Source organism: Mesitornis unicolor, unplaced genomic scaffold (assembly GCF_000695765.1).
Source record: "Mesitornis unicolor isolate BGI_N332 unplaced genomic scaffold, ASM69576v1 scaffold52725, whole genome shotgun sequence".
In the NCBI taxonomy this organism is placed as follows: Eukaryota; Metazoa; Chordata; class Aves; order Mesitornithiformes; family Mesitornithidae; genus Mesitornis; species Mesitornis unicolor.
The window spans coordinates 12,111-30,346 of NW_010185891.1; the positions used below are offsets into that span (position 1 = coordinate 12,111).

Genomic DNA, 18,236 nt, shown 5'->3' on the forward strand with positions numbered 1-18,236 from the left:
TGCTTTAAGATAAGCATGCTGATACATAAAAGCTCTATGTATAATCCTGAAAAATTAATTTTAATAATTCATTTTCAATTAACTTTAGAGTTTATTTCCTATCTCTCTTTATGATGGAAGTCTCACTGGCTGGTTAAGAAAGAAACAAAGGCAGCTCAACAAACACGGTGCGTACAGGAGATATGGATCATATGGTCAAGGAAAGGATGGTAATTTTCTTAACTATGTATTTAAATGGACAACCTTACATAACTACATATTGAATGGTTTTGGTTGGAAAGGACCTTTAAGAACATCGAGTCCAACCATGGATCCAGCCTTACTAAGTCTGCCACTAGTCCACGTCCCTAAGCGCAACATTTACTCATCTTTTAAAGACCTCCAGGGATGGTGACTCAACCACCTTCCTGAGCAGTCTGTTCCAGTGCTTGACAACTCTCTCAGTACAGAAATTCCTCCAAATATCCAACCTAAACCTCCCCTGGCACAACTTGAGGCCATTTCCCCTTGTCCTATCACTAGCTACCAGGGAGAAGAGACCAACTCCTTTCAGGTAGTTGTAGAGAGCAATAACGTCTCCCCTCAGTCTCCTTTTCTCCAGACTAAACAACACCAGCTCCCTCAGCTTCTCCTCATAAGACTTGTGCTCCAGACCCTTCATCAGCTTTGCTGCCCTTCTCTGGACATGCTCCAGCATCTCCATGTCCTTCTTGTAGTCAAGGGCCCAAAACTGAACACAGGAGTTGAGGTGCAGCCTCACCAGTGCCGAGTACAGGGGAAGGATCACTTCCCTGGTCCTGCTGGCCACACTGTTCCTGATGTAGGCCACAGATTTAACAACTTGAGTAAGATTTATGAACATACCTTTGAGGCAGAAAGAATTTCTTCCTAACATAAGTTTTAGCCATAGAGGAATTAACAGCACACGATTTCAGAAATCAACCCAAGAATTAGAAAGAACTAAATTTTTTTGTTATAATCATTGTATCATCTGTGATTCTGTGATCTTCTCTATGGGAAAATTAGGTCTGGGATCCTTAATATTAATTGTTACTGACAGATTTGAGAAAGAGGACAGAAATACATTCATTATTTTAATGGTTTTAATAACAAATTTGTTATCAAAATATCGCCTTTTACCCACAATATCGACCCCCCTCAAAACCAAATACTTACTAGACTGTACAACAGCTTGAGTCTGTGCAGAAGTGCCTGATGCTATGTTAGTCAATGCCCATGCAGCTTCAAATTGTAATGAAGGACTGTAATGAAACAATTTTATAGTAATAATTTGAAACATGATCTACAGATTATTTTATGGTTCATTTCAGTATCACTAGCTGTATCCACTCTGAGACACTCTATATATAAGCAGTGCCACTGGGCAAAAAGCTAAAAAAAACCCAAACAAAAGTCTAAGCCTGGATATTTCAGAGGAAAAGCTATAAGAAAATAAGATTTTTACTTTCTATGACCTTTTGTAAATCACCCATCATTCTGACTTCATACTAATAATAAAAAAATAAAAGCAGTAATACTTGTTGAAGCACATATCAATCAGTAAAGCTGTCAACTAATTATCTTCTGTATGAAAGACATCTAGCACCCCTCATCGTAAAAGTTAATTATGCCTCTCTAATAGGTAGCAGAGACCTCTTCACATCCAACTGATCCAAACACCATTCATATTTAGTGAAGAAAGTGCAACTGTCTTGCTGCCATTAGTAGTTATCAATAAATTAACCATGTCTGACCATAACTTGGGCTTTCTACCATATATGTTCTACCAGAACAAGTGTAAGCTGGTGTACTGGTATAAAGACATTTTTCTGCTCCATGACAGACAGGGGAAAGATCTAGTATCAGTATCAAAAGACAGCATCATACCTGTATTAAAACTGGTATGTTAAATGCAGATGAAATTAGTTACAAATATTATGAAAGCTGGGGGAACATCTCTTCCAAGATATCTGTCAGCTGTTGTCTATGCCAACAGCAGTTTTGTAGAACAGTTTGCACAAAAACTGTTGTTCAAGCAAATTCTAAAGGTGAGGAGTTCTACAAGCTGTAAAAAGTTCACAGCTTCTGGCAGTTTGCAGAACAGTAAGGTGTCTGGCTTTGAGAAGTGCAGAGAATATTTACTGTTAGGTGACTATTTTTCATTTCCATGCTTGTTTGGTCTTTATCAATTATGTTTTATATATAGCCACAACACCTGCTCCCTTTAAGCTTTTTTTGTGCTTTGGTTTCCAAAGCATTTTAAAGTTATATTTGGGATAGATTTGGAAAAGAATTAGATAGGCCCAAGATGTGTAAATAAGGATTTGTAAAAACAAATAGTACCTGTCAGCAGCTATCTATAAACCTTTACATCCCAGGATCAAATGCACTAAAATTCTAGTTCTAGGTCAGTCCTTCTTTTCTTCCTTTTGTGATAAGCTTTCAGTTATAACGTGAACAGCTTTAACAATCTGTTATACAATGTCTTTGCAGAATTTACGTCTAATAAATACTATACAGCAATCACAATTAAAAGGACTGCTTAATGAAATGTTGAGTTCAATTACAAAAGGCTTATTAAACATTTACAAAGGTAAATCATACAAAAGCTAAACAGAAAATTTCAATTAAAAGAATTTTCACAGCACTGAACCATCTACTTCTACAGCAGACAGGCATTCATGACCCATTTTAAAATGCTATCCTAATTTGAACATTATTGCCAGCTGCCTTCTAAGCAACTGTTTTGTTAAACAAGCTAGAAACACAGCTACTCATGCTTCATGGTTTTGCAACCACCAAATTATATCCAAAATGTCAATTTGCATTTTTGAAGTTTCTAACCTTCATGGCTGAAGAAATTATCTTGAAAATGGAAATGCTGTAAATATATTTAAGGCTGCCTGAGATCAAAAATAGACTAAAGCATTTACCTCAAATGTGTTAATCCCCATCTATCTGAACAAGGGGCTCATGGATTTTTCTTAACATGTCATTAAATTCTTGCAACTACGTGCTCAACGTTCTACATGCTCCAGTACTTCCTTTACTGGAGCTCTTGTTTTCCAACAAAGACTTCTAACAGAGAGCATGCTCACTGTGTTGTACCATCACATCACGGAGCAGCACAGACTCAGGAAACCCACCTTGCAGTGTGAACAAACCCACCTTGCAGTGTGAACAAAATAGGCTAGAAACTTCAGCTAATAACCTTAATGAAAAAGATGGCAAGTGTGTTCTGGCAAAGAGAAGAGCCCTGTTCACAATCAGGCATGTTCTCTGCCTTCACACAGATACACACAGTACATCTGAGACAAGTTTCTTAAAAACAGTTAATAAAAAACTCTAGAATATTCAAAATCAATGAGAAATGTAGTAAGGTTTTTTCCACCAGCTGGATACACTCAGGCAAGCTCTAAAAAATAAAACGACATTTCAGTGGCATACTCCTGGAGAATTTATAGTTTCTTATCATGAAACATGACCCACTGTATCAGATTATATGGTGCTATGAATCCTCAGCTTAATTTGAAATAATGAGATGGTTCTTCGGATGCAGATTTTCAGTAAAGGTGAATATTTTCAAAAGTATACTTACTTATCATCCCTTTCTAGGCATTTTACCAGAATTGGTAAAATTCCTGATTTTATTAAGTCATCAATAGGTGGATTTCTGTCACTGGATAGGAGTTTTCTGCAAAATTAAATGTAAAAATAAAGTAAGTAACTTCATGATGAAAAATGTGTAGGAAATAGATTTCTATGCCTCTATATATTTTCACCTTGCAGCTTGGACAGCACTCAGTTGGATCACTGGGTTGTCACTTGTGGCGTTCTGAAAAAAAAAAGTAACAGTAAAAACTAAAAATGCACAGACAGAATACACACTTCTAATAAAAAAATAGTTAAATGTAACATACCTGCAGTATAGCTTCTAGTGTTACGTTTTGCTTGAAAAGAAAAAAAAAGTTTTAGTAATTTTGTTGCTAAATTATATTCCTTTTAAACATTTAATATAATCAAACTAATTTTAGCATCATATCAAATCATAATTTTGCTTTCACCTAACTGCAAGACTTCCAGTGCTAAAATAAAACCAGAATACACTGTTTTGAGACACCACCAAAGTTTTAGAAGTAATTCCAGAATCAAGCAACTTACTGCTTTGAAGTCAGCATCAACATCAGAATCTTCTAAACTTTCTTCTTGGGGAACATTTCTTTTTTTCAAAAGATGTTCATCTCTTTTGTTCTGTAAAGGAATGACGAAAAATAAAGACACTTAATGCTTATTAGTACAGGGTGACAATATAATGGCTCCTTTCAAAATAAAAGCTTGGATAAGATAGTCTTTTTTTAAAGGCATTTGTAACTTCAAATAGAACTTCAGCTGTAAGAATCTAGCAGCTTGCTAATCACAGACAGAACTATGACAATCCATGACATTTAACTGAATTAAAACTTACAGTTTGGGGATCAATTTTCTAACAGACATTTACAATACACATAGATCTGCATGACATTAACATTTAGCCACACATAACTTTTTTTTTCCCAGTGTGAGATTAGTTTTCAGCTAAACCTACTTCAAAGTTCCCCAGTTACATGTATTTTCATCTTGTGTGTAAAGCAGCATGCTCCATGAACACTGAAACTTGTAGTATTTCCCACTCCCACTGTTAGCCTAATTTCTGACTTAAAACAAAGCACCTTCTAGCCTTGGCTCCTTTAAGGAATTACTGAAGAAAAAAATTACCTTTTCAGTGTTAAAGTACCTATTTAATATTTCTACCTTGCTTAATTAGAGTATTTGAACACCTAAAGCCCCAGTTTAAAAGGAAAAGAACAAAAACATCAATTTTAACTGTACCCAAATGCACTTTTTTTACAAATTTTAAATGTATTAAAAGTATTATTCCAAAAGCATGAAGCTGTCTTTTCTACATTTCAGACTTTATCTTTTGTTTGGAATGTTCAGAGATACAATCAAAGATATAGAAGGTGACAATGTGGTGTGTATACCTGAACACCTTTTTGTAGTTCATTTATTTTTTCAATAAATACATTAAGATTTCAATCTGTAATGAAGCAAAATATTGAAAAGATGTAACAAACAGCTATAACACCTAAACCAAATCTACTATACAAGCAAGGAAAGGATGGCTTTTCAGTCTCCAAACAATTATCTGATAACCAAACAGCACTGACTACAGAGATTTTACTATATCACGCCTTACTTGTAATAGATATATATAAAGACTCGGAATCATGTTTTGAACAAGTTTCCCATATTTCCAGAGGCCCTCTCCATGCACAGGTCAGCTTTCTTCAATGCACAGCTACCACACACATCACCCCATGGAGGAAAGGCCTCCTTGGCCTGCCTGCCTCGGCTGAACAGCTCCTTCAGGATCAGCTGTGCTGTCATGGTAAAGCCTCGGCTGAACAGCTCCTTCAGGATCAGCTGTGCTGTCATGGTAAAAGAAGCCAATCCTGGGAGAAGGGACTGAAGCTGGAGGAATGTCCTGATGTCTTCAGTCCTACTGTCCTTCTGTTCCCACCCAGAGGTACCATCACAGATCAGGGTGGTAAGCGAGTCCATACATGCATGTATGTACTAGGAGTCTTATTTAGATATGAAGGTGGCTCACATCGACCCTGCAGTCATTGCCTGTCTACAGAAAAGGTGCAGCCTGAAGGAACTCGGGTCTTAGTGCAGAACTGTCTGCTAAAATCATTTCCTGGGAATTTCATACTAAATGATCCACCTTACTTGCCATCAGCAGCAAACTACTGTGGTACAAGGCAGGGTTTTCTGATTCTGTTCCTCCTTAAAGTATTTGGTTGGACTTTCTATGTCTCATGCTCAGAAAATTTGGGAAAAAGCTTTGCTTTCTAAAATATGTTTGATAAAAGAATTGTTATCCACACTGATTCACCTGGTGATACCTACTTGTTTTTCAAATTATTCAGTATCAGTGGCACTCAACTATGTGTTTTGCAACATCCTGCAATAGACAGGTGATCTTTACTTTTATAATTCTGTAAAAGAAACCTTTTAGATGGAGGCTTCTTGCAGACTCTTTGATACAAAAGATTATGAAATAACTGGAATAGTCAAGAATTTAGCAAACTATTATTACTGAACTTACTGAAAAGAAAATTCTAGGGAGGAAATGTAACATCTTATTAGTTATTTTCAGATTTCTTCTGTCAGTAAAAAAGGTAAAGCTTTTTAAGAGCACATACAGAAGATTCTCCCATTTAGGTTTTTCCATCGCTGTATTAGCAGATTTCCCCATCACTGAATCCTCTGACCTTAAGGAACTGTCCCTGTAACTGGAGAGAGAAACTGCTACACCAGCATTCCATACTGCTCCCCACAAAAACATCTATGCTGGCACAGAACGGATGCACCTCAGAGAGCTCCAACTGAAATCTCTCCAAAATGCTACGGGTATGCAAGAGCCACCTAAAGTCATACTACTTCACTCCTATTTAAGTGGAAACTTAAATAAGGCCAAAGTCTCTTCAGCTGTGTTGACATCAAATAGATGTCATCCACTCAGAACATAGATCACAATATTAAACTGAAAATAGTATTAGATGTGGGCTGCATGTATCATGCACTTCACTTCCACCCTCCATCCTCCCAAAAAGACATAAACCAGAAACAGTTGAAACCACATCATGCATTTTCTAGCTTAAAAGATCTGTAAGTTTTTGGATGCAAAAAGTGAAGTTGCACTGCAACAACTGTGGTACTGAATACGACTGTGTATCCCTCTATAGATGTGTGTGCTTCTTCAACATATACAATTAGATCATTCTAACTGATCAGTGTTTGCCAGGATTTAGCCTCTACTAAAGTGTAACATAAGGCCTATGGTATCCAGGTACTCCAAAAAGCAAGAATGAAGATGTGTCTTGAGATACTCTCTCAAACATCCTGAAGTACAAGGATACTGGTGGCTGGAATATAGAAAATACAGCTGGAACACAGTGGAAGTTGCACTGTGGGTGACTAGGCAGCATCCTCATAGAACAAAAGGAATGAGCTGCATGGCTTTTAGCAGCCCAATAGCTGGAAAAATCACCTTCCACAAACTCCAGGCAGTAAGTCTAGAGCATGCCAGCAGACAAAGCACTGGCTTATTCCATGCTGCTTCACCAAAGAACTTCAGGACAACTGCCTGTCTGTAACCATTATTCAATACACACTTCATGTTTATTCACAGTGAGCACACTTCTATACAAGTAATGTCAGCTGAAATAATTTGCTTGAGTAGTATTTAGAGGGGCATGCACAAATTCTCTCTGTTTATTGCCAGGGAACTGGTGATGAAGAAGTTTTTTTAAAAGTTTTTCTAGTTCTGTAGCAACCTTTCAGGGACATGGACAGAGGAAAGGAGGGCAGGTAACTTGTCTCTCTCCTTCAAGCAACTGTCCATACATATGTTGATGCAGTAGGTAACTCCAAACAGTACTTCTCAGAAAAACTCCATTTACCTGGAGGAGAGTCCCATGAGTCCCTAGATGAATACACACCAAATGATTGTTCTCCTAACGGCCACAGCATGCGGAGAGGTGAAATAAAACAGAGCTCCAACTAACTCTTCCACAGCTATCAGGAATGAAGACATCCCACTGGGAGGCCACTGGCAGTGAAGCTGGTAACAACGGAACTATGCTTCAAACTCTAACCCATCAAACATATATAATCAAGGTTTAAACTGATCATGAGCCAGCAGTGTGTGCCCAGGTGGCCAGAAAGGCAAATGGCATCCTGGCCTGTATCAGAAACAGTGTGGCCAGCAGGAGTAGGGAAGTACAGTGTTCAGTTTTGGGCTCCTCACTACAAGGACATTGAGGGACTGGAGCGTGTCCAGAGGAGAGCAACGAGGCTGGTGAAGGGTCTGGAGAACAAGTCTTATCAGGAGTGGATGAGGGAGTTGAGATTGTTTAGTTTAGAGAAGAGGAGACTGAGAGGAGACCTTACTGCTCTCTACAACTACCTGAAATGAGGTTGTAGAGAGGTGGGTGTTGGTCTTTTCTTCCATGTAGCTAGCAACAGGGCAAGAGATAATGGCTTCAAGTTGCACCGGGGGAGGTTTAGATTGGATATTAGGAAAAATGTCTTTACTGAAAGAGTGGTCAAACACTGGAAGGGGCTGCCCAGGGAGGTGGTGGAGTCACCACCCTTGGAGGTGTTCAAGAAGCATGTGGATATGGCGCTCCAGAACATGATTTAGTGGTCATGGTGGTGTCAGGTTGACGGTTGGACTCGATCTTAAAAGGTCTTCTCCAACCTTAGTGATTCTGTGATTCTAAATTCCACTACAGGACATGGTCTCTTGCAAGAGGAAAACTGCATCAGATTAATCAGAAAAATTAGCATAGTAAGACTTAGCAGCACTTGAAAAGCCCTACATTTGTAGGTGCATGTTAAAGATAGACATCAGATAAAGCATAACTGAGCTAACGAAGAACACAGTCCTCTCCCGTTCCAGCAAGTTAATAGTCCTTCAGAGAGCCTTTTATACCTGCATACACAACTATTCAATTCCTTTGGCAATACGAGCATGCCAAAGAGAATGCTTCCTAATGCTAACATTAACCAAAATAAGGATGAGTAAACATGTGTATTCTAATGCCAAGATATTCTACCATCCTTAAGAGAGCGCTGAACTACACAGGACATAACTGACCACAGGCTGGCACTAGAATTTTTGACAATGTAGGCAGTATCTTCAGGCTGTCAGTAATATGGAGCAATGGGCTCCAGAAAAAATTAACTTAGCCAGGGAAAATAAGAGCAAGCAATAATATTCTTGTAGCTACTCACTGTTTGCAGATGGTTGGGCTGAAAAGCAACTGGCAAGAACATATATAGAGGAGCTTCCACAGCAGCCTGAACCTGAGAGGCTAGTACTTATTGAGAAGCACTAAAAATTTCTCACTTGAGGAGATAAAGTCAAAGTGTTCATGAAACTTTGTTAATGAAATATAACAAGGGAAAGTGCAGAGTCCTGCATCTGGGCAGGAACAACCCCAGGTTCCAGTATAAATTGGGGAATGACCTGTTGGAGAGCAGTGTAGGGGAAAGGGACCTGGGGGTCCTGGTGGACAGCAGGATGACCATGAGCCAGCACTGTGCCCTTGTGGCCAAGAAGGCCAATGGCATCCTGGGGTGTATCAGGAGGGGGGTGGTTAGTAGGTCGAGAGAGGTTCTCCTCCCCCTCTACTCTGCCCTGGTGAGACCACATCTGGAATATTGTGTTCAGTTCTGGGCCCTTCAGTTCAAGAAGGACAGGGAACTGCTTGAAAGAGTCCAGCGCAGAGCCACAGAGAGGATTGAGGGAGTGGAGCATCTCCCTTACGAGGAGCGGCTGAGGGAGCTGGGTCTCTTTAGTTTGCAGAAGAGGAGACTGAGGGGAGACCTCATTCATGTTTGTAAATATATAAAGGGTGAGTGTCACGAGGATGGAGCCAGGCTCTTCTCGGTGACAAACAATGATAGGACAAGAGGTAACGGGCACAAGCTGGAACACAGGAGGTTCCACTTAAATTTGAGAAGAAACTTCTTCTCAGTGAGGGTGACAGAGCACTGGAACAGGCTGCCCAGAGAGGTTGTGGAGTCTACTCTGAAGACGTTCAAAACCCGCCTGGATGCCTTTCTGTGTAACCTCATCTAGGTGTTGCTGCTCTGGCAGGGGGATTGGACTAGATGATCTTTTGAGGTCCCTTCCAACTCCTAACGTTCTGTGATTCTGTGAAACCTTCCAGTCCTAAAAAGTAGTTCTAAGGCTATTTGAAACAGCTCTGTCCGTTTGCAAAAGCATCCAATTGCTGGACAGCTAAACCACCGCTTGCAGTAATTAGATAGAACAATCACACCCCTGCATAATGTAAAAACTACATGATTTGCACCTTGGCACAATGTTAAAATGTTTTCATTTTGTCATAGTCACAAACTCAAAAGTTTCTGCCTAAATCATGGCACCAGCCTCTTTTGCAAGCTTCTGTGGTGAAATTGAAGACAAATGGGCATACGTGGATACAGCTGCCCTGTTCAAGGACTAGTGAGAGCACCCTTTCAAAGGGAGAGGCATCAGACCAGAATCCCTGATGAAGGGTAAGACCTTGTCACCAACAAAACTAAGCAGGTCTCCTTCAAAAGGGAAGATCTTCAACCACTGCCTGAACCATGCATGCTATGTAAAATAACATCTGAAAGTTTATAAACAGCAGCTGACTGCTGGTTATAAGCACGTCAACATTCTGGTAGAGATCATACTACAACAGCCTACAGAGTTTTCTGTACGAAGAGAAGGTATGTGGACACATATGCCAGGCAAAAATGCCAAACTCTTAGAAACAACAGTAATGATACCACAAGTGCACTTTTTCTTGTCCAGTGTAATGATCTCTTAGGAGATTCTGATGACAGATACCCATCGTTTGCTATACTGACAAGGGGAAGACCAGGCTGCATGAGCAGTAAATATGCAAATCCCACAGACTCAGTACTTCTTGTTTACCCTCTTGGAAGATTGTCACAGGATTCAAAAAAAGTGCCTATCAATGCAAACAAGTTTCGAAGACATGATTAACAGAAGAATCCTTGTAGGTAAAGATGATGTCGCTCAAGCTCTGTGCTGCATTCCACTTTGTACTACAGGGCACGGCCAGTAAGGTAGTCTAATGGAGCTGTGAAGGGTGTTAAATATGAATTTATACATGCTTTTTAGCATTTGACACATGAGAAAACTCCATGAAGAGTCTGAATTCTGTTGGAAAGCTTCAAGATCAAAAGGAAAATAAACAAAAAAAGTCTTTGCCCTCAAGTAACAAACACCACTATGAAATGCTGCTTCAGGTCAGGGAAAGGTTTAGGAAATCAGCAACTAGTAGGAAAAAGTTCTTTTGGCACAAACCTGAGGACAAAGAGCAGAACTTAAAGAACATCAACATTAGGAACTGGAGTGCTAGCCAGCATTAGCTATAACTACAGATGACAATAAGCAGCTCTTTGCTTTTACACCCTAGGAAAGATTAAAGGATCAGGCCAGTGATGGAGACAGATTCAGGTTGTTTGGACATCCCTTTTAAGCTACCACTGTTGTGTCAGACTGAGGTGAACTTCTAGGTTTCACTTACATGTGATCTCCAATTTTGGTTTTGGGGGGTGAGAGCACCTGCCACAGTCAGTCACAAAGAAAAAGAAAATCCCTACCACTCCGACCTTATTCTGGTAAAGGGATGCTCTGAAAACCTCTACTGAATATCCTCTTAACAGATGTTTTCTTAGATGGGCTATCTAGCCTGAGTGGATTTCTAGTAACAGCTCTTCGATATGAACCTGGGGAAAGATTCAATTTCTTCAATGGTTGGGAAAGGACCATTAGTTGGCTCTGCTCCCTGTCTTTGAACTCATTAACACTTAGATAGATTTAAAAAAAAAAAAAAAACTAACCTGGAAATCTGTAAAGAGGCTGAACAGGCCAAACTGATGATCCTAGAGACCATAGATATAAGAAAAATTATACCCTTCATCCTTAGTGAATTAGATCCCTTGCACCCAAAGGTGGTCAAACAGATTCCAAGACTGCTCTTCTGATAAAGAGCACAGCTACATATATGCAGTTAGGAGACAAAGACAACGTTCCTACATTTGAGTTCTGCTAACTCACCACAGACAGCAGTCACAATGTTCCTATTGGCCAGCGGCATCTTTCTCAGAAGATGAGGAGGCTGACTAAAATTAAGTAGCCACATTCACGTACACCAGTGTGTGGCCCAAAAGCCCCAAGCACAGATTGCAAAGATCGAGGCCTGTTAAGTTCAGCAAAAGCATGCTCTTATTAAATCGATTCAAGCAAGCCTCCAAGGCACTTCTTCACAGCCCTTTTCAACTAAGTTTCCAGAAGAATACACTTGAAACATATTTTTCCTCCTAGAGTCTTTATTTTTCTTTCTCTGAGGAATCAGACAAGGTAGGGTAGATGCAAGTTCTTTCCCAAGAATTTGTGCTACTAACACTGGATAGGGAAGCCTGCAGAAGAACATATTAATACTGCTTCAGTCTCCCTGTGACTATAGCCGTTTCTTTGAAGTTGATAGACTTATGCCTAAAAAATGTACTTTACAGTGAACGAAGAGCTATACATTCACTGGAAAAGATGCATAACCAAAGCAAATTTTACATGAAAATTTGGATTTATTTTTTTTTCTGCATTCTCAGACTTTCTGAGAATCAGAACAAGATTCTACCCACACTAGCTCTCCCAGCAACATGAAGACAGGTTCCTTTCTTTAAGGCTCACTACTTTAGGAGCTATTGTGGACATAAGCAATCTTATTTAAGAGAAATCAGAGTAGGGACAAGTACAGTATACCAGAGAAACAGGTAAAAAAAGATATGCCCATGGCTCCTTAATCTACCACTTCTTTAGCAAATAATTGCTTTGCCTTGCATCAAACTTAATTGGCAGTTAGAGCTTTCATGAGCTCATATGAGCTCTCAAAGGCAGCTGAGTTTGCCAAGAAAGACAAAAATAAACCTTGTGAGAGATCCTGGAAGTTCTTAGGATTCCAGTTAGTTAGCAGGCCTTGGAGCGCAGGATCCTCTGTTTCTGCTGAGGTTAAGAGCGTTAAGGCTTCCTTTGAAGGGTGACATCTACTTCAATGACCATAGCATTGACCTCGCTGAGGACGACACCTTTAAGTACACAAGTGGCTCCAGTTAAGCTTCCTCCTCACGGAAAGCCAAGTGCCTAGAACCAAAGCAACTCCAGCAATGCAGTTACAGGCTTCATTAAGCTATGGCACCTTAAACTGAATCTTAAATATTACTCGCCCACCCCACTCCCCTTCAGAATGAGACCCATCAACTGGGTTAGCCAATTAATTCCAGAGTCCCTGTTGCTAACACAGTAGCCTTCATTTTTTTATTATGCTGAAATTGATTAACATTCTAAATCAGACTCTGCTAAGACACTACAAGAAGTTCAAGTTCTAAATCTTAAGACAGTCTCCATCACCAAAACTGGCACATTAACTTGTCTGTCTGGAAAGAGATATGGCTAATTTTAAGCTCTTAGGCTCAGTGCTGCACTAACAATATAGCCAGAGAACATGACCGTCTTTCCAGAAATGTAGTAGGTCCATTCCCAAAACACATAAACACAGCAAGTGTTCAGCAAGGCCAATGTGGCATCAGAAAAGGGCACCTGACCATCAGGAGCATCATCTGACTGGCTCATGTTGCCAACCCATGCCTCAGCCAGGATTCTGCCAGACAACTGCTACCCTTTCATGTCAGAGATAGCTTTGTTAGCTCAGTTCCTAAACAAGTAATAGGTGAATAGGAATAGGGGGGAAAAAAAAGGAAGAAATAGTAAAGTTTCTTTCTGAGGTATGGTGTGAAGATAGTGAATAGAGATGATATATTCTTGAAATAAAGTGTTGCAAATGCACCTTGATGTCTGTAATCTCAAAAGAATAAACACCTCACACTAATGCATGCAGAAATTGTTTACTACTGTACAAAGATGTGATTTTTTTTATTCATTCCATCTTACAAAACAGATATAAGCAACTTCATCAGATCCATTCATTTAATATTTATACATACGTTGAGTCAAAAGACAAACCAGTGACTATGTAATGCTTCAACTGTACACATCAAGAATGTGCTCAATATGCCTGTTTTCTTCAAAATCCAGGTGTACAACTCAGCATCTGGATACCTGCGATAAAGGGAAGAGATCTCTTTGTTTTGAAGAGGCACTGGTGGATTACTGAGGTCATGCCAACATCTGTTTTCTGAATTTGCTATACACATGCTAGGGCAGCAGCGTTAGCCATAAAGGTGAAGACTGAAGCAATGATATTGTAGCTGATCCTTTCCACTGCTGGAGCTTAATAAAATATATCCCTTTACATTTCAGTCCCAAATCTGTACTAGAAGCAATGGCCTCACATGTGCCACAGACTTCTCACAGCAAACCAGTTGCCCACCAGGACCGGTTCAGTTCCTGCAAACCAGCAACTCGGACACGTGCTGAATGTCTTAGTAAAGCAGGTTTCTTCTGGTCTCTGCAAGGGAAGATGTTCAGAAAACACTCCAGAAGAACACAACTTCCCGCACTTAAAGAGTTCTGCAGCTGCTGTTCACTCTTGATTTACAGCCTGACCTACATCCAGCGCCTACGCTGCTCTACACATGTAACTGATCTTTGCATGTGCAGTTTTTAGTGAAAAGCCCCTAGCAGCCCCTCACAGGCTTCCTCTTCCTCATTTTCACTCACATATTACTGGCACATACAAGATTCCTTCCATACATTGCCGTATCTTAAGTGTATGACCATGCTTCTGTAATAAAATGGCCTTGAAATTGTGACCTGTTACAAAAACCAATTATGAGAATTAAATTAAAATTCTCACTTTGCACTGCAAAGCTCTCTCCAAATACTGCATTGGAATGCTCTCATGCAGTCTCAATTTAAGGAGATATATGAGGCCATGCTGCATTAGCTAAGTCACCCTTTACAGCACTGCTTTGCTAGCAGGCATAGGCTGCCCAAGTGCTATGAATGACCCTTCCCAGTACGGATTTCACAGTTATACAGCGAGTTTTACATCAAGTCAACACACTGGTTCTGAACAGAGAGGGCCTCTAACATATCAGCCTAAACTTCAACTGCTGATAATTCAGATATTAAAATTAATTACCTGCATCTCATTTTAAGTAAATACTTGCTAATTTCATTTTTTACTTGGTACCTACTGCTGCAGGGAAGTAAAAGTAGATTTCACCACAACTGTCATCAGCCACTACTGATGAGGCCATAAGCTACACAACACATTTAGACATCTTCAGCTAGTTTCTTTGATTAGGAAAACATGAAAGCATTAAACAATTTTTTACATGACACATCATGCACATATGTAGGAAGCTTTTTTCCAGTCATCTGGGTTCCATTAGGTTTCTTCAGCTAATTCTTATAGACTCAGAATGAATCGTACAAATATTTATTTTTGATACTGTAATGAAATACAGAAGTTTTTCTGTAAGATCTGAAATGGAAAAAAAAAAAGGAAAAATAAAAAGTCTCTTTTATACGAAGAACAGAAGGATCCCAGGAAAATACTGGGACAAGATTTTTGGTAGCTCCAACACAATCAGGTGCTAAATGCAGACAAAATTTCTCAAAAATAAGTCAAAGCATTTTTTTCAACATTACTTTCATTTACAAACACTTCACCTTCATTTTAGCAAGGCTTTTGTCTCTCTCAGTTTGAAAATAATGAAAAAAAATTAGATGAAACTGGGTGGGTGTGCACTCCTAAGCAAGCTCCACTCAGACTGTCAATGATTAAGCTGGCAAACTGGAGAGATGGATCAAATGGGAGATCCACAGGAGGCTGGCCTACATCTACAATATTGAAAGCACACATTTCCATCAAGTCATTAATGAAAATATTGGAAAACATGGGTGATACCAAGGTGGGGAAGTATACTGGGGAAACAGAACAGGAATTCAAGTTAAAAGGCAATCTGGATCCAAGGAGCTACAACAAGGCAAATCTAGGAAACAGAGTGTTCAAGGAAAGGGTGAAGAACTGAGTTTGTCTCGACAGGACAAAACGAAAGGGGCCTGTATCAGTCCTCAAATATACTGAATGCACCCAAAGGCAGACAGAAGTTTACCCTTTCTCTTTACACACACAGCCCAAGAGACATCTAGCTTGTGAAAAAGTAGTCCAGCAGCAAACCTCTAAGGTGCTTAGGAGGGCTGTTGGAAGTGTTACGAATGATGACGGTGTAACAAATCTCGTATTTAGGCAGAGCCCTGAACTAAATCACCTCTCATGGTCATGATCTTCCCAGATACATTGGCATTTACCCCATATAACCAAAATCTGACCCCAAAGTGAACTCCCTCTACAGCACACAATAATTTAAAGCAAACAAACAAACAAAAAAGCACAACACAACAACAAAAAAAAACACAACAGAAAGAACAGCCGCATTTTCTAAATGCTAAAACTCTCCCTTTTCCTATTTGAAGACTTTAAGCATTTGAACAGCTGACAGCTTCACTGTAATAATATGAGAACTGGTACAGAAACTGAATATGGATTATTTCCAAGCAATACACTGGAGTAAAGCAGTACTGTTCTGCTGCACCGAGCTGAAGGAGTTAGAGAGTAAAACTAATATTAAAATCCACAGTTAGTAATCTACAGATCTACAACTTTTCTATATACATTTGGGGCCATAAGCAAAGCTTACGGGAAAATATTTAGCTAAGACATCAGAGCATTATTATAAAAGTAACATAGCTGATAAACAAAACCAGACTCACCTTCCGCAATTCAATTGTAACTTCATTTCTGTGTCTTCTCATAGTCTGTAAATAAAAAAATAAACAAGATTTGTATGTAAAGAAAGAAGTGTTTTGTTTTGGAGTCAATTGCGTTTTGGTCAAAAGTGCAGCTATTCATCAAAAAGATAAAGAAAACTGTGTGCATAATTTATAACTTGAATCTTTCCTAGCAAGGTGCACAAGCTGTTTTTTTGGTGGGATTTTAATTTTTTTTATACACCTTACAGAACACGTTGTCATAAACCACAATAAGTATCCCAAAGGCAGAAAACATTGACTTCCCCATGGAGTTTCCTTGGAATGATTCTCCAGGTGTTTATATATACAGCTTTGTCTCACATTCACATTTGATCACATTCACAACCTAAATACATAACCTATGCCAGTTATCTGGACAAAATCAACCATAAGCAGCAGCAGATGACTGAGCTCAATGCAAAAAGGACAGATCGGTCTTGTGGCAAAAAGAAACCAAGTACAGTGGCACTGAATCTACTTAGGATCTATAGCCTAAACACTGTAAAGGAAAACCAGCCCAAAACATCTCAATTCCTTAGAGATGCTGGGCACATAGGACACATCCCCTACAATGCTGTTATACCTCTTAGCTAAAAGAGATCACAAGATCGACAAAAAACAATTTTAGCCTAGCAAATGCAATCTCCCCAGGTTCATTTTACAATGAGTGAAGACATGTACCATCAGAATGCAATTCGGAGAAAATTACGACTGCATGACTTCTGGCACTCTAGAAAGATCACCCACACTAACTAAAATTAGCCTTTTCAAATACTTCCTATGTCCTATCCTTGCAAACTGACCTTCACTGTCAGTGTCCTTTTGAGTTAGGGAAGTAACTTCCTTAAGATAAGAAGTATCAGTGAAGACCATGAGTACACAGAAATGCCAGCACGCCCTACCAGCCATCTAAGGAAATACCGAACATGTTAAAGCTCCAACACGGACAAATTAAGTGACCAGACTTCACATCGTGAACCTATACAGGACATAGTTTCAGTACTTTGAACTTGATTTTAACTTCACTGTTCTCAACCAGTTTGCATAGCATTTTTAATTATCTTAGGTTGACTTGACAGTAAGGAAGGTTTGTCTTTCTGTCCACCCCTCGATTAACCAACTCATTCAGATAAACATGGACACAATTCTCCTTTCACATCTATAAGCGTGAACTATACTACTTTAAACAACACAAGTCCTCATTGCAGCAAGAGGACACCAGCACTACAGCATCGACCAGAACTACACTTCTCTTCCTGCTCATTATTTTGCTAAACCACTTGATTCTTGTCACCATCTGAGCCTGCTGCAGAAGCTCAGTATATGCCAGGACTGGACTGCTGAGGAACGGGAGGGCAATGGGTAGGTAGAGAACGGACAAATTAAGAACCTGAAAAGTCATCGCGTGCAACCAGCAAGACCAGTCATTCAGGTTTCTTGTTAGATTAGAATTTTTTATTTGAATTATTTTAAAAACTGCATCAAATTTAAGGGCACTAAACAGCCCCAAAATGTTTTTCTATACTTATTCCCCATGATAATGCTGCATTTCAATGGGAAAACATCGTTACACAAGGCTGTCTTAGATTTCTGCTATAAAAGCCTCTTCTCTTGATCAATCCAAATGTGTTAGACAATGTTCTTTATGGAGCTTCCCACTAGTAACAATCCCCCACTCCACCCTAAAATATAATCTTTCATTTCTCCTTATCTTAAATTTTAAGGGGTACCCCATCACATGACAAATTAGCTGATTTGAGTGTCTGTTAGCATTTTCTCCACAAAATCCGGTATTTTATGTGCCAGATTTGAAATCTTGGCAATT

The 18,236-nt window shown here is 39.4% G+C and overlaps 1 protein-coding gene across 1 annotated transcript in view; it reads right to left on the minus strand.

The window, feature by feature from the left end:
• The window catches only part of KPNA3 (karyopherin alpha 3 (importin alpha 4)), a gene marked incomplete at its 3' end in the record, with an annotated part of 29,166 nt that extends 11,353 nt beyond the window's left edge, over nt 1-17,813 (minus strand). The window contains exons 1-7 of the mRNA XM_010184955.1: nt 17,706-17,813; nt 16,373-16,417; nt 4,162-4,251; nt 3,921-3,950; nt 3,783-3,835; nt 3,599-3,694; nt 1,177-1,262 (exon numbers count right to left, since the gene is read on the minus strand). Of these exons, the coding sequence (XP_010183257.1) occupies nt 1,177-1,262; nt 3,599-3,694; nt 3,783-3,835; nt 3,921-3,950; nt 4,162-4,251; nt 16,373-16,417; nt 17,706-17,813 (508 nt within the window). The remainder of the gene's footprint in view (nt 1-1,176; nt 1,263-3,598; nt 3,695-3,782; nt 3,836-3,920; nt 3,951-4,161; nt 4,252-16,372; nt 16,418-17,705) is intronic.
• Nucleotides 17,814-18,236: the final 423 nt, after the last annotated feature.